Source organism: Cupressus sempervirens, chromosome 11, assembly GCF_028749045.1.
Source record: "Cupressus sempervirens isolate cs-2001-9-10 chromosome 11, ASM2874904v1, whole genome shotgun sequence".
Lineage (NCBI taxonomy): Eukaryota > Viridiplantae > Streptophyta > Pinopsida > Cupressales > Cupressaceae > Cupressus > Cupressus sempervirens.
The window spans coordinates 601,923,726-601,941,747 of NC_143128.1; the positions used below are offsets into that span (position 1 = coordinate 601,923,726).

The following is an 18,022-nucleotide window of genomic DNA, read 5'->3' on the forward strand; positions in this document are numbered from 1 at the left end:
GGCATGAACACCAAGGATGATAGTTATGAGACTTTTCTTAGAGAAGGTAAGGGCATAGAGAGGAAGAGGGGCAATAGAAACATCACCATCAAAATGTTGACTAGTAAAGAGGAGGAAGTCATGACTTCCAAAGGCTGAAAAAGAGGGAAAGTCTCTAATTCCAAGGAGGAAAATTAGGGGATGGGGAAGGTTGGGCTAAAGGTGTTTTTAACCAGAGTAAAGGGGAGGAGTAAGAGCAAGACTATGATGAATATAGATCCATCAAATATAAGTGCTTGACTATGGGCAAGGATAGGAATATGGTGTGGAGAAATTTTGACATTGTTTCTACTAAAATGGGGATTAATAGAGAATTGATCAGAACTTTGGTTAAAGAGAATGAAGAGGGAAAAATCCCAATGGAAGATTTGATAGACCTCGCCTTGGTGATCTTTAGCAATAACACTAAGCAAAATCCTTAGATAGATGTCCTCAACAATGCCAAAAATAGTGTAGTGGACAGTGTCCACACCACCAAATGGATTTTTCATGAAATCCAAGAGCTCAAACATAGAGTGAGTAGCCTAGAGAGGGAGAACTATAGCCTAAAGAATAGGATAACAGAGAATGAAAATAACATTGACCATAGAGTGGAGGATGTGAAGAACAGGGTCCAAATGATGGTGAGCTCAATGCATATTATAGTTGAATGGAGATATATTATTCTCAAAGAGGCTAATGAGAATATTAATCTACTCATTAAAAAAGTAGAGGAACATAGTGCCAACAAGTAGGAGGACCCTACTCCTCACAGTGCCAAGGATAGGACAACTAATGATACTTCAAGGAAGCATACTAGATCTAGCATGAGGAGGAAGGATGTCCTGGAACCTAACAAGGATCTCTTAGACATGAAGGAGGTAGTTGGTAGATTGTCAGAGCTAGAAATCAATGTCACAAAATTCTCAGAGAAATCACTTGAGCGACCTTCCTAGATTTTTTTGCTAGCCCTAGTTTTTCTATTCTTCCCCCTTGGTTTTTTTAGGTTTCTTCATTTTATTTGTGTTAGTTGTTTTAGTTGTTTCTTTTAATTAAAACTATTATTCTAAGCATCCCTTTTTTTCCTATTCTTTTTTATGTATGGGTTTCAAGGCCCCCTTAAAACCTATTTTCCTTAATCAAAAAATAGTCATTATTGCTCCTAATAGGGAACATCACCAAAAGTGGTCAATTATAAGCTTTAATAGGATAACTTTATACTATAATAATAAAGCTTGTGGGTATCATCCCGAACCTAGTTTTACTTTCTATTTCGAAGGTTTTTGAGTTACCAAATATTGTGTCAAAATGTTGTGAATGTTTTATTGCTTTCAATCTTTCATGCATGCAATTAGATTAGATTACATGGTGAATGTTTAATTGGTGAATTAAGTATAAGTTTTATTGGTTCTTGGTTCACCCACCTCTCAGTCACCTAATCTATACTACATTTCCAACAATTAGCATAAGAGCATTGGTTCTCACATCAAAGATTTATCAGCTTGAGAAAAGATCAAAGACAATGGAAGTCTATAGACTAGAGAAAGCTATTGAAAATAAAAAATTGGATCTGCAATGGCCATGGATTAACTCAAGAAACTAAAGGAGAAGCTCTCTTAATCCTTGAAAAGAAGAAAAGATCTTGCAACATAGATGAATGAAAATCTCTACACTGAAGAAAGAATTGAAGACTTCTTTAGATGAAGCTGCTACAATAATTATAGATCTACTTGAAAAGAATCTTAATCTTCATGAAGAAGTTAGAAACTTGAAAAGAGAATAAGAAATTCAATCAATCAGATTATATGAAGTCATGGAACAAAAGGACAAAGTCAAAGAAGAAATAGAAGAAAAAGACAATGAAATTAATCAACTATGTCTTCAACAAACAGATTTGATTGATCAACTCAATGATACAAATAAAGAGCCTATCAACTTGAGAACATAAAATGAAAGATTAAAGAATGATCTCAACATGGAGAAGTAGACCAATGAGAGGATAATGAATTCACAAGAAAGTATGAATAAGCTAGATAAAGCAATGGAAAATCAAAGTTTAGTGGAAAGTGTTATAGTTGCAACAAGCAAGAACATAGAGCAAGTCAATGCATAGAGAAACCCAAGTTTGAAGGGAAGTGTCACAATTGCAACAAAAAGGACACAAATCTTTAGAGTGCAAGACTAAGAAATGGAACCCAACATAAAAAAATTTCAAACCTATATATGGTTGGGATTACAATACATAGTGTAGATGTCACTATTGTGGTGAGTTTGGGCACATTGGAGAAAATTGCATAAAACATCACAAAATGAAGAGAGATACTACAAAGAGATGTTTTGTATGTACATAACTTGGACATCTTTCCAAAAATTGTATGAACCAAGGAAGAGTATAAGATGAAAATAAAGGTAAGGTTGACAATATTAGAAGTTAGATGAGGAAGCAATGGGTAAGGAAATCTCCTAAGGATTCAAATCAAAGTGATGAAAATGTTGACACCCAAGTCAATGAGTTGGGTGACTCAATCATTTCAACCTAGTTCTATATGGAGATTACTAGAACTGTGATTCATAGAGAACATCTAACATCAATTACAATCAATGAGTAGAAGATCCACATCAACATTCAAGATGTGCAAGGATCACTGAGTGAAGATAGAAGCTGAATATCTTATCGAGAAAAGTCATGTCACAAGACCTTACTGAGCAAGGTCACGATGCATAAACTTACCAAGTTTTGGATGCAGATGCCGAGTTGGTGACTCTACCAAGTATCAAGTTTAGATCAAGTGAAAGTAACTTTACTTAGTTCAAAGTTCTCTCTAAGTTGGTAGCTATTACTAAGTCAAGAGACCTTACCAAGTTGAAGGTGTCTTCCAAGCATTGAAGAATAAAGCATGTGGAGGACAACTTGTCATCAAGAAAGAATTTGTATGAAGCATTAATGGTGATCATAAAGATAACATTTTGTTAGAAAGATGAAATTGATCAAATCATTTCACCACAAATTTACAGAGTAGAGAGAGAAAAGAAATTTCAGAGCCCTCAAGAAATTTGAAGTAGTAATTGTTGAAGTTTACTTCTATGTTCAAAGTTTAACCACGTGATTGACATCTTCTAGAAATAAGGAAAAAAATGGTTTGGATATGTTGATTCAAGGAGTTGATTGTAAGGATCCTACATTTAGGTTGAGTCCAATAGTTGTAGAAGCACTTGACCCTACTAATGTACAATCACAAATTCCTCCAAAGGTACAATTAATCTACAACATTTTATCATTTTATCACTATTCAATTCAAAAATTGGGAAACCTAGAAATGAACCAAGCATACAATGAGTTGTGTGTGGATGGTGTTTTGAAACTTGAGCATAAGCATCTAGAAACAAAAAGTTTAATGCATATAGTACAAATTTTGAGGGATTTCCAAGGGAAATTGATTAGTTTCGTTGTGAGCGAAGTCCACAACATGCATTTGTTAATTAATTTATAACTTTCATATGAAAGTGAACCAACAATGACAAACACTAAATATAACCATGCACATAGATGACTCTTAACACAATTATTTTTTAACTAGGGAAATCTTGGCCAAGAGAAAACCCTAGTGGGGATGATACCCACTAGATGATTCACTAAAAAATAGGATCCTATTAAGGATATTGACCCTATTAGGAGTCTATGAAGTACATATAGTGTCTCAAGTCCCTATTAGGAGACTAGGCCTTTTTAGAACCCTCAACCCTATTAGGAGTTTCTTCAACCCTATTAGGAGTTGATAGAACAAATATAATGTATGTAAGAAGAGTCCACTTCCCTAACATGAAAATATACAATTCAGTTCTTCACAAGAGTAGATATACATACAATAATTGATGTCTTCTATACTTCACACTTATTTTGATCATACATCAAAATTTGCATCACTTAATACATGCATATCTTTTAGGTCTTTCATACAATAGTTCACATATCACTTCACTTCTCCAATTACTACACAACATAAGATTTCTACTTACCTTACACATTAACAAATTGCTACATAGTTGGCTTTCATGTCTTCACACACTTGACATAATATAAAATAACTTATGGATTATTATCCACATAGTTAGCTCATCATGACTTAGAAATTATTTTGTAACCAAAATAATTCCTTAAGCCATACAACTCTATTTACTAATATACTTTGTTCTGCTATATTAAATACCCGCACTAGTATTCTAATCAAAACTTGCATTACACTATTTGTGCACATCTGCACACTAGAACATGTCATCATGATAGTGTCATGAAGATTCCTTTAACTACACATAAGATAACTCTCAAAGTTTCATCCACACACTTAAGATTTGTTCTCTATATTGTTGCAAACTGTCTAACACTTATACAAATTTCTATCTCTAAATGCAGAAATGAAATGCTAAATGTATGTTACCATAAATGGTAGCCATCAAGAAATCTATATGATCATATTTTCAAAAATTTCCCCCTTTGGCATTGATGCAAACATTTGGAAAAAATTGGCTAAGTCTCAAAATGATGCCATACATTACAAAAACTCATAAAAGTAACTTCAAAAATTACCTTCAAAACGCAACAATTTTGTTCATATTTTAATGGATCATTACATTCCTTATCACTCCTATACATTGATACATACATAAGCTCCCTCTTATATATATATATATATATATATACACACACACACACACACACACACACACATATACATATATATATATATATATATGTATATATATATATGTATATGTATATGTATATGTATATATATATATACATATATATATATACATATGTACATATATACACATGTATACATATGTACATGTATACATATGTATATATATATATACATATACATATGTATATATATACATATACATATATGTATATATATATATATATACATATGTATATATGTACATATGTATACATGTGTATATATATATACATATGTATATATATATATGTATATATATATATACATATACATATACATATATGTATATGTATATATATATATATATATTTACATCTATACAATTTTCTCTACACAATACTCCCCCTTTGACATCAATGACAAAAGTGTCAAGAACTGTATCACAAGACTTGTTGCCTATTGATCATCAACTTGTCATTCTAGATATACAATCTGCAAAATCAATCTTCATCCTATCCATGTCCTTATTCTATTTTCCTTTTACTATATCTGATATACTAACGAGTGCGCAAAGTGCATAAGATGCCACTTCAACTGAGCTCAAGTTAGTATAGGAAAATTTGTCAAAGGAATTCTTTTTTGTAAGATATTCCTCCAATTGCCTCTACAAAATGACAACTTTGGGTGACAAATATTCTCTAAGAATAGAGATCTCCTTAATACCTTCTATTGGATACAATTGTCTAATTGTGTGTTGTCTTTGATGTTACACAAATGTCATATTAGTTGGCAAACAGTGCTACCCGAGCTCAGTTGGTCAGGAAGGTGATTTTCTATGTCTACCGAGCATTTTTGGAAATTACTCTACATAGATAGTCTCTACCAAGCTCACTTGGGCATTAAAGGAACCATGTAGAAAGTAGTGGTAATCGAGCTATCCTAGTTAACAAAGGAAAAGATGGTCAGAGTCAATGTTTATCGAGTTCACTCGATCTCCAAAGGATTTCACAAGTTTGTAGTATTAACTGAGCTTCTGTTGGTTAACATAGGAAATCATTTCAAGATCAATGTTTACCAAATAGGGTCGGCTAATGAAAGATTTTGTTCATTTGAGAAATAAAGTTTAATTATTTTAAGTATTGATTCTAGTCGACTTTGGTAATGATTATTGGTAATTGTAACTTGTAATTGGGTTGAATTGATAATCTGAATGGTATATATGAAAGGTCAAGTTGAGATTCTAAAGTGTATGAGTGATTATATGAGTGTATTGATTGTTTGAAGACAAAAGTGTGAGAAGATTTGAAGGATGGTTAGATATTCTTGAGGAGTAGCAAAGTTATATTTGATCAGAGAGGATCTAGCAAAAAGTAGAACATGGATCTATAATCAGCAATTTAGTTGCATCTCATTTAGTTCATTCATTGTTACTTTCTTACCATTGTAGTAGTGATTTCAAAATCACTTAACAGAGTTGGTTTAACAACCATTTATAAATCCTCTAACAAGTTGACAATTCCATTGAATTGTTTTAAGACCTCTAGCAAAGCCACTCCTTATAGGTTGATTAAATCCTCTAACAAGGTCACACCTAATAGTGTGTTTTGAAACTTTTAACTAGGTTGGCTCCTAATAGAGCTCACTTCAGAAGAGTGAAAATTAGTAGCTAGTTACTTGGTGCTTTTTTTCATATTGATTTTCCATGTTAAATTTGGTGTCTCATGTGTTCATCTTATTTCTTTTATGCTTGCAAGTTAATCACTATGAATGTTTAAGATCAGTAATAAGTAATATACACTACATTTATCGAGTTATAGTAATTTTTGTATGTTTACCAAGTGATAGAAATAACTAGTTTTATCAGACATCTAAAGGGATGTGTGGATTTGTTTTTGTAGTAACTTATTCACCCCCCTCTCAGTTACTCCATCTATATTTCAAACAATTGGTATCAAAGCTTCAAGTGCTTGCAAGAAAGGTTTCAAGGACCTAAGCTAAAGATTAGGATGTCTTACAAGAGAGAAATTTTAAGGCTTAACAAAGATAACTTTTTAGCATGGCAGGAACTTATGAGACTCCATCTCGCTTCCATTGGTGATTTAGGATTGAAATACCTTGATGCAAAATATACAACTCCTTCTAGTACATTATTTGTTAATGACATTACTAAGAAGAAGACTCATAACACCATGATGATAGACATAGCATCTACTCTAAGCTATGAAGAATTTGATGATGTCAAGGACTACAAGACTACCTTTGAAATGTGGAACAAGCTAAAAGATATCTATGGTGGTGATGACAATGTGAGGAGAGCCAAAGCTGAAAGCCTTAGAGGATAATTTGATCAAGTGAGGATGAGAGAAGATGAAAACATTGCCAAATATGTTGAAAGGATCAAAGCGTCAGTGCAATCAAAGCATTTGGAGGAGAGGTCAAGGAAAAAATAGTTATAAGTAAAGTTCTCAGAACATTACTTCCTATCTATGCAATTAGGGTATCTTCTATTCAAGAAAGAAGGTGTGAGACAAATCAAAAGATAACTTTGGATACCTTAGTGGGAAGATTGACAGCATTTGAGCTAGACAATTATGACAATTATGTTCCAGCTTCCAAGAATATTGAATTAGCATTTGAGGCCAAGCTTTCACTCAAAGAAAAAGGAAAGAAAATAAAGGACACTCAATCAGAAAGTGAAGAAGAATCAAAGGAAAGTTTTGACATTCATCTTGAATTTGTTGAAGCTCTACTTGCAAGGAAATATTCTAGAGGCAGAGGAAAATACAAAGGTAAAGTTCTCTTAATATGTTTTTCATGTGAAGAAGTTGGTCATATTGCTACTAGGTGCCCTAACAAAGATAAGGATGAAAAACAAAGTCACAAGTTCAATGGAAAGAAGGATTTCAAAGGTCACAAATAATTCAAGGACAATGGTAAGTAAACTTGTTTTATGGCTAAGGATTCTAATAATCGTGAAGATGAAATAGCTTGCATTGTTGTAAAAGATGAATATGATGATGGTGAAGAAGATAAGATGACACTTATCTCTCATGTGAGAAAAAATGATACATGGATCATAGAAAGTGGATTTTCACATCATATGACTGGTGATAAAACAAAGTTTGAACACTTTGAAGATTATGATGGTGGTAGTGTAAAGTTTGGAAATAAAGAACCTTGTTGCATAAAAGGGATAGGCTGAATCTTTTTAACCATGCCTATTGGGTTGAAGGACTAAAGCATAATTTTTTGAATGTGGCAAAATTGATCATTGTTGGATTCAAGGTGGAATTCATGCATGGCAAGGAAAGACTACTATATGACAAAGGAAAACTGATTGGTTCAGGCAAACAAACAAAAGGTAACCTGTTTTATCTTGATCTTGGCGATTGCTCATGTTTCATTGCTCAAGTTGAAGAAAGTTAGTTATGGCACAAAAGGTTATGTCATGTAAAATTTGATAAAATGGTAAAAATAAGCAAATTTAGGAAAGTAAGAGGCATTCCTAGTTTGAAGAAACTTGATGTTGGTCTATGCAAGAATTGTCAGACTGATAAAATGGGAAAGACTAGCTTTAAAAGCAAAAACTATCAGTCTAAAGATGTATTGGAAATTGTACATACTAATTTGTGTGGACCTACTATTGTGGTGTCCACAACACATGCCCCATTCCTCACTAGGAATGGGGCCCCCTACTTTTTTCGACTCTCGGACTCACAATTCGAGAGTCAAGAGAAGAATTTTTGTTTAAAGTCCAAAAATCACAAAAAAAATCAAAAATTGAAAAAATCACAAAAAAATCAAAAAATTGAAAAAATCACAAAATTTTTTTTTGAAAAGAACACAAAAGAAAAAAAAAAAAACCTAGTTAAAAATTAAAAAAAAATGAAAATTTAAAAAAAAAAAAAAAAAAAAAAAATTAAATTAAAAAAAGAAAAAAAATCTCTAATAAACGCGCACAAAGTGCAGCGTGCACAAAAGCGTAGTGCCCGCAGCGCGCTTCTCCCACGTTGCGCCCCCTTCGCGTGCACTTCCATCGCCGTGTGTGTGCCTCCCTCAGACCTGCATGTGCGCCTCCTCAATCTAACTGGTATTTAGAGGGACTCCATCCATATTTTATTCATTAATTGGATGCATGAGCCCTTTACATGTCAAAAACAATGAAAGCATGAGAGAGAAAGTAGGAGAAAGCCATTAGTTGAAGTAGAAGTGCATGGAGACACCAAAAATAGAAGTTGCCCCTTCACTAGGCATGTGTCAGTGTTAAACTTGCCATCAAAATGTGCTCCCAATGCATGGAAAGTGATATTTTTGGAACTGGCAGTCAACTGTCAGCGCACCTCTGAATTGCGGAGCTACATGAAAATGCTGAGCTACAGAGCTCAATTCACCAAAAAATCAAAGTTCTCAATTTTCAAAATGGTTTTTGGGTTTTGCTCAAATGAGGTTTTAGATCACTTTTTGTATACGCTCCATGCCCTTTTCTGATGATTCACACCCTCTTTATAGCCAATTACTTTCATAAACTTACACTCTCTTTGCTTCTTCAATCGAAAATCTCAAGGCACCTGCATTGAATCTTGTCTCCAATAGCTGCATAAGATGAAGACCCTGATTTGATTTATGTGTCCAACCTCTGTATCTTTGACCTTTGTCTTCTCTCCACCTGTCCAATCCTTCCCGGTGAGAAACCAAGTGATCCAGAAGATTATCCAAGACGATCAAATGTTTGCAACTTTTTCATTATTTTTCACAAATTTTCTAAGTGTTTTTAAATGACCTTTTTGGAGGTCTTCTGCTCAAAATTTCAAGTTGAAACTTTCATTGGTCCCTAAAATTGGGCAGCCGAAGGCTCCCTATTTTAGGGATTGAAATTAGATTTTCAGTTTTTCTTTCCAACGGTGTAAGTGGTTCTGAATTTTGAGGCCCGAGTTAAAAGTTATGATATCAACAAGTTGAGGATGCAATTTTTACCTACAAAAGAAGCAAGCATTAGTCCAAAGAGTTAACAATGCATAGCAAAAATACACTAGCCATTCAAACAAAACAGGAGGTGAATCCTAAAATCTGGCTAAGTCTAAAATCGTGAAGCCCTGAATTTTGGCTAAGTCTGGATTTTTGAAGCCCTGAAATTTCTTAGAATCTTTACCTTATCTCCGGGAGGCCTAAAACCTATCTCAAAAGATTCGTTGCATATATTAAAATATATCTTAAGTATAAAGAATTAAATATACGTCAACTTATACTTGAACGATATATTTTAAACCCCTTTTATGACTATTCGAACAAAACTGAAGGTCAAAAAATAGCTTGGCAAGGGCACATGGTGCTTTGGGAGCAAGGCGGCATGTTGCGGGTTCACAAAAATGCGCTGCAGGCGAAGGTGCGCATGTGCGAAGGAGGAATGCATGCACGTAGGTGAAATGGATGCACGACTCAGATGAGCAATGTGCGGCAACCGAAAGTGCATGCGCGCGCAGGGGGACTGCGCGCACGCACGGGTGAAATGGGCACGCGACACATATCAGCAATGCGCGTGTGAGGGAGGCACGAAAACAGCGATGGAAGTGCACGCGAAGGGGGGTGCGGCATGGGAGAAGCGTACTGCGCGGGCACAACGCTTTTGCACACTCAATTATATTAGGATTAAGAGAATTCAATTCAAGAGTTGCTTCTTTTCTAGTTTCTGCATCATTGCTTTTACCACATCCTTATTTTAAAGATCAAATATACAATGTAGAAGTTCTATTCAAACCAAATGTTCTTGATAATGAAGGATCTTCACAGGTTTTTGAGAGTGACAAATAAATACAATAGTTCATTGAAAGAGAAGAAACCTTTGAAGGCTTGTATTTTGAAGGAAGCACTAATTCAAGTGGTGATCTAATGACAAATGATAAAAAGGAAAAAGAGCTTGATATGATTCAATTGAAAGCTAACAAGATTCCACCTCATTTAATTTCTCTAGAAAATATTTTTGATAGGCATGATGCATACATTAAGAGAGAAAGAGATTTAAAAGAAAAAACATGTGGTGAATATGATGGAATCAATATAGGGACAAAAATTAGTCCTAAAATGATAAATATAGGAAAGTGTTGCAAAATAGAGGAGGGGGTAGAAATTAGGAAATTACTTGATAAATTTCAAGATGTATTTTCTTGGAGCTATGAGGATCTTAAAATTTTCATGGGTGAGAAGTTCAAACATGAAATCCCTCTTAAACTAGAAGCAACACCATTCAGAAAAAAATAAAAGAACTATAATCCTATAGTTGAAGGAACAATTTCCAAAGAGATTGACAAAATGCTATAGGCCAAGATTATATATCCTATTCATCATTCTACTTGGGTTGCTAACATTGCGCCAGTGAGGAAGAAGAATGGAGTGATAAGCTTTTGTCTAGATTTTAGAAATCTAAATCAGGCCTCTCTCAAAGATAATTTTGCACTTCCCAATCTGGATCATCTCTTACAAACTATTGCAATGTCTAAGATGATGTCCATGCTAGATGGCTTTTCAGGATACAAGTAGATTCAAGTGAATGAAATAGCTCTATTTAAAACTGTATTTACCATACCATGGGGTAGTTTTTCCTAGAATAGAATGCCTTTTGACTTAATTAATGCATGTATAACCTTTCAATGAGATATGAATTTGGCCTTTGGAGATTTGAAAGATAGAATTATTTTCATATACCTTGATGATTTGATAGTAAAATATCATATTAAAGATCTAGAAAAAGTGTTGCAAAGATGTAGAGCTCATGGTGTCTCACTGAGTCCAAAGAAATTAGTATTTTGTGTGATATAAGGTAAATTTTTTGGTCATATTGTATCTCAAGAAGGAGTGAAGATTGATCCAAATAAAGTTAAAGGCATTCAACAATTAAGCCTATCATTGAGAAAAACTAGAGTGAAATCTTTCTTTGGTCAAATAAATTTCTTGAGGATATTTATACCTAATTTCTTTGAAACAGTCACATGTATAGTTGATATGATGAAAGGTGACAAGAATTCCAAATGCAACAACATTGGGAAGAAGGATTTTGAAGATATCAAAGGTGCCCTTGTTCTTGTCCATCCTGATTATACTAAATAATTCATCATATATTGTTATGCCCTAGAACATACTATGTCAACCATGTTGATGCAAGAAAACAAAGGAGTAAAATCTCCAATTGCTTTCATGATCATACCTCTAAAGAATCAAGAATTTAAATACTCATAGATGTAAAAACATGCATATGTAGTGGTGAGAGCCCTTAAGAATTTTAGGTTTTATGTGTTGCAATCTCATTTGGTGATATATGTACCAAATCCTCCAGTAAAAAGCATTTTAACTCAACAAGAGGTTGGTTGTAATAATAGAGGAGTTTGGATAGCAAAGGTTCAAGAGTATGATATAGAAATTTAGCCAACCAAACTTGTAAGAGGTAATGCACTTTGTAAAGCTTTGGCAGAAGATCAACAATCCAAATAAGAAGATATTCCAAAAGTTCTTATGGTAAGTCTTTAGGATCCTTGGTTCTCAAACATTTCTTAATTTTTGACATATGGTGAATGCTATGATGGATTGACTACTAAGAAAAGGAGGGATATGAATACAAAAGCCTTGAAGTATGTGAATCATGATGATGTTCTAAACAAGAGAGCAATTGATGGAATATTTTTGAGATGTGTAGGTAAAGAGCACTAGGTAAATTTGTTAACATCTTTTCATAATGAGGCATGTGGTAGACACTTCTCTTCTACTATCACTGCATTTAAAATTTTGAGGCATTGTTATTATTGGCCTAGTATGTTCAAGGATTCATATAAGTGAGTTTCTAATTGTGAGAAATGCAAGATGTTTTCTGGTAAACCTCAACTAGTTGCCTTACCTCTTAGGCTAGTAGTGATTGATGCTCATTTTCATCAATGGCATTTAGAGGTCCAATCAATCCTCCTTCCAGTCAAGGACATTCTTATATACTAACTTCCATAGACTATTTTAGTAAATGGATTAACACCAATCCAATGAAGAAGATTTCATCAAAGGTTGTATGTGAATTTCTCAAAGAACATATGCTGGTCAAGTTTGGAGTTCCTATAAAGTTGATAAGGGTATACAAGTTGAGCATTATTTTGATTATTTTCCTCAAGGATATGGGCAAGAAAAATCCAATAATAAGAATCTAATTATTATTATAAAGGAATTGGTCTTATATAATTAGAAAAGTTGGCACAAAAAATACATGTTACTTTATGAGCTGATAGGACTACACCTAAAAGTGATATAGGCATTTCAGCATTTGAATTGGTATATGGAGTGGAAGCTAAGCTACCATTTCCTCTAGAACTTGTTGCATGTAAATTAAAGATTGTCATTGAAGAAGACGTTTTCAAAATGGATTAGAGAAGAGAATCATGTATCTCACCAAGTTGCAAGAAGAAAGGGAAAAAATGGTTGATAAAATCACTGAACACCAAGGAAGAGTAAAGAAGTTATTTGATAAAAGGGTAAGGCATAGAAATTTCATGGAAGGTGATTTGGTATTGCTATGGGATAAGAGACATGAACCAAGGGGTATGCATTCAAAGTTTTAGTCTTTGTGGAAAGGACCATTTCAGATCATACACGCAAACCAAAATAACTCTTTCAAATTAGCATATCCCACTAGAGAAACCCATATCATGTACTTATAATGGGTAGGATTTGAAGTTTTTGTTATCATGAATGTTGATGATACTACATTGGGGAGTATCCCGAGAATTGGAGAATATTGATATGTTGCATTCATGACTGTATTTGTCATTGATGTCAACATAGCAATAATTTTGTTATGACTAGAAGAATAGAAATCAGTAATCTTTAGATGCACAAAATCTAAGGATGTTTTAGATGATTTATATTACAGGAAATGTTCTTGAGGTTGTCCTAATGACATGATTAAAAGGATTAAGTTTTATTTGATGGTGTATGAAAGTTATACTCAATTTACGGGAAGTAGTGTAGAAATAGAGCATTGAGAAATAGGGTTATGATGATCCATCATTATCTTTCATTTGAGATGAAATGAACACATGCATGGTCATACAATGGTAGAGAAAAGTCATATGATGATGCCAGCATGTTAGCAAGGCATGGTTTCACACATATGAAGTTTGGTATAGACAATGAGCTGACAATGCTATTATAATTATGAATTTTCTTATTTTAATTAATTAGGAAAGCCTCAAGGCCGACTCAAGGAATTTTTATGAAGATAAGGTATAAATGAAAGTTGTTTTTCTTATTTATAATGAGTCTTGATTTATAGGATCAAATGGAATAAAAAGTATTAGTGTGCAACACAAGGAACATAATGCTTGTTGAATGCATGTAAGCGATCCAAGGGATTATTAGATGTGTAATATGAGATCTAGTTACAAGATCTAAAGGAAAAGAATTCCAATTGATAGGAGATAGATAGAGGAAGAAGTACATTTCAATTCTATTATTCTGCAAAGAATAATACATAGATCATATGGACAGTGGGTTCTTTGATCTTAACCTTGAGCTATTTGGGCAGTGGGTCTAGCTATCTTCCACAACTCCTAACAGGGATTCAAAGTCTCCTAATAGGGACTCATATGTACTAAACATTGTAATATACTCCTAATAGGGTCTATCCTCTAGCAAGGAATATTTATATTAGTACATCATCTTGTGGGTACTACCCCATAGGGGTTTTCCTTTTGATCAAGTTTTTCCCTGGTTAACATATATAGCATTAATTGTGTTTGAGTGTCTTGTTATGGTTTTAGTTTATATTACTCACATGGTTAAGTTTGTTTAAGGTTAATGTTTGTGTTGATATTTGGATAAATGATTCAACCCCCACTCAATTATATTAGTGGACTATGTATTCTAACAATTGGTATCAAAGCCTTAGGTCCTTGAATATAAGGATTAATAGCTTTGGGAGATCAACGCAAAATATATTCAAGAAAGATAGTTCGAGATTTGATGGGGCCAATTATGATACTTGGAAGGAAAAGATGAAGACTCATCTATTGTGCATGGATTTGGGTTATTAGATCTTGACAAAGAGTGAGAAGAAAATTGCTTGAAGAATGTAGTGAAGCAGAAAGAGATCTATTCACGTGTAACATGAGAGCTAGAGAAGCCCTGCTATTAGCTTTTCCAAAAAAATGAATATAATGAGGTAAATTAATTTCAAACTTCTCATGAAATTTGGAAAGCATTATAAGTTAATTTTGAAGGTGATGCTCATCCAAAAAGAATGAGATTGTAAAATTGGATTTAAGCATTTCAAGTCGATGCTAAGATGATAGAAGATGAATCTATAAGAAGTTATGTAGGAAGAATATCATAAATTGTTGTAGGAATCTAGTCTCTTGGTGGAACTAAAGAAGATGATGAGGTTATATAGAAGATCTTGATAAGTTTAACACCACCATTCAAGAAAATAGCTTAGATGATTCAACTTGTTATGCCCTACACCAAAGATTTCACAAAGCAAACATTTCTTGGAAGATTAGAATTTGTATAAGAAGAAATGAGATAGTCTAGAGAATTAGCTAGAGTTGAGACAAATTTTAGTGATATGAACATTTGACCTAATCTATCAAGAAGTGCTAACACAAGGGAGACTTTGCTAGTAGTAGCATATCAAAAGAAGATAATAAGATTGAAGAAGGAATAGCCCTTCTATCAAGAAGAGAGAAAGATGGTAAGAAAATATTTAAATGTTAGACTTGTGATGAATATGGTCATTATGCATCTAAATTTCCTAAAAAAGAGAAAACGTTTAGAGGAAAATTTAAGCCTAGAAGAGATAAGGATAGAAAATTTTTATATGCAAATGAAGATGAATAATTTTATGAAAGTGATGATGAATTAGGATTTGTGACTATCAAGGAAGATGATCTTGATAGAGAAATAAGAGAAGAAAATGCTCTAGTTACACAAGTTAAGAAGAAACCAGATTGGATAATTGATGGTGGATGTTCATATCACATGACTAGTGATATGAATTTTTTTTTAAAGTTTAGAAATCATGATGGAGGTATTGTTAGAGTTGGTAACAATGTGGCCTATCATATCATAGTGATTGGATCTATTATTCTTGATGGTAACTCTAGCATTGATGATGTTTACTTTGTTGATGGTTTGAAACATAATTTGCTAAGTGTTGGACAATTGGTAGACAATGGATATCTATTGTAGTTCACATAAAAGACTTGCATTATCAAAGACAAAGATGGTAAGCTGATTGGTATTGGAACCAAATCCAAAGCTAATGTATTTCAGTTGAATCCTATTGAAATAACATGTTTGGTTGCAAAGGTTGATAATAGTTGGTTATGGCATAGAAGGTTCTGGCATATAAACTTTGATAACATTGTGAAAGTTAGTAGTACATCTACAATAAGAGATCTACCTAAGATTATTAAGCCTACTAATGTTATCTACGAGGAATTTATTTTAGCTAAGTAGAGGAAAATGACTTTTCCTAGCAAGAAGTTCTCTACAATAGAGAAATTAGAGATTGTTCACACAAATCTAGGTGGTCCTGTAAGAACTAGAGGATTCTATGATGAAAGGTATTTTATGATTTTTGTTGAAAATTTCACTAGGATGATGTGGATAGCATTTCTTAAAGAAAAGTCTAAATCTTTTAAGAAATTTAATAATAGATTTGAAAACAAATGTGATATCAAGATTAAATTTTTAAGATCAAATAGAGGAGGAGAGTTCACCTCTAGAGAGTTCAACATGTTCTATGAAGAGAATGGAATGAAAAGATAGTTATCTTCACCAAGAACACCTGAATAGAATGAGATTGCTAAAAGAAGGAACACATCAGTAGAAGAAGAAGCAAGAATGATGTTATTTGAGAATGATGTCTCAAACACATTTTGGAGATAAGTAGTTAAGATTTTAGTATATACTCTAAATAGAGTATAGATCAAGAAAGGTATGAGCAAGACACCCTATGAGTTATGGTTTGGTCATTCACCATTAGTCAAATATTTTAGAATATTCAAAATTAAGTGTTACATAAAGAGAGATGATGATATTGGTAAGCTTGATCCTAGAAGTGATGAAGGTATGTTTCTCGGTTACTCATTGAAGAGTAAAGCATATATATGTTTCAACTATAAACTAAGACAATAGTTGAGTGTACAAATGTAAAGATTGAGGAAAAGTTTGATACTAAGGAAAAGATGGTAGTTTATAATTTTGATGAAGAAGAGGATAATTCTGGAATTGTTAGACATAATGTGTAAGTTCTTTTTGAGACTAACAATGATTTACAAAATGATATATCTATTGAGCATAGATAAGAATAGAGATCTGAACCTAGAGAAGAGATAAGAGTTGAGATGTCAACTCCTACTTCAAGCAAAAACATGACAAAGAATAACCCTCCATAGTAGATAATTAGGACCAATGATAAAGGTGTAATGAAAAGGAACATAGTGAATGAGGAATTGTGTTTAATTTCTCAAGTGGAACCTAAGAGCATATGAAGCATTTAAGGATGATCACTATATGCAAGATATGAAAGGAGAACTAGATTAGATTGTGAAGAATGAGACATGAGAATTAGTTCCTAGAACTAAAGACAAGAATGTGATAGGAACAAATGGGTATTCAAAAATAAGATGAATGAGCAAGGAGAAGTTATAAGAACCAAAATAAGACTTGTTTGCAAAGATTACTCACAACAAGAAGATATATATTATGAAGAAACCTATGCACTCAAGGCAAGAATGGAAGGAGTAAGGATGTTCTTGGCATATGTAGTAAACAAGAATTTCAAGGTTTATCAAATGGATGTCAAGCCAGCTTTTCTAAAAGGAGAACTTAAAGAAGAAGTCAACATTGAAAAACTTAATGGATTCCCTCTATTAGAAGATAAATATTTTGTATGCAAACTAAAGAAATCATTGTATGGTTTGAAGAAAATAGCAAGAACTAAGAATGCAAGGTTGGAAAGGCATTTATCAAAGCTTGGATTTATTGAAGGTACAATAGACAATAATTTGTATTTGAGGAAAATTGATGATGGCTTATTTATCATTGTAATATTTGTGGATGACATAATATATGGAGGAAATGATGAAGTGACAAGTTTTCTAAAGAGATGAAAAATGAATTTGGAATGAGCATGATAGGAGAAATGAAGTTTTTCCTAGAAATCTAGTGTTAATTGTGTATGAGTATCTTGTTGTGGTTTTAGTTTATATTACTCACATGGTTAAGTTTGTTTAAGGTTAATGTTTATGTTGATAGTTGGATAACTGATTCACACCCCCCCCCACCCCCAG

The 18,022-nt window shown here is 33.1% G+C and overlaps 1 protein-coding gene across 1 annotated transcript in view; it reads left to right on the forward strand.

The window, feature by feature from the left end:
* Positions 1-10,420, forward strand: part of LOC149531117 (beta-fructofuranosidase, insoluble isoenzyme 1-like) — a 49,904-nt gene extending 39,484 nt beyond the window's left edge. The window contains exons 4-6 of the mRNA XM_089808293.1: positions 8,670-8,790; positions 9,998-10,083; positions 10,181-10,420. Of these exons, the coding sequence (XP_089664419.1) occupies positions 8,670-8,790; positions 9,998-10,083; positions 10,181-10,420 (447 nt within the window). The remainder of the gene's footprint in view (positions 1-8,669; positions 8,791-9,997; positions 10,084-10,180) is intronic.
* The last annotated feature ends 7,602 nt before the right edge of the window (positions 10,421-18,022 follow it).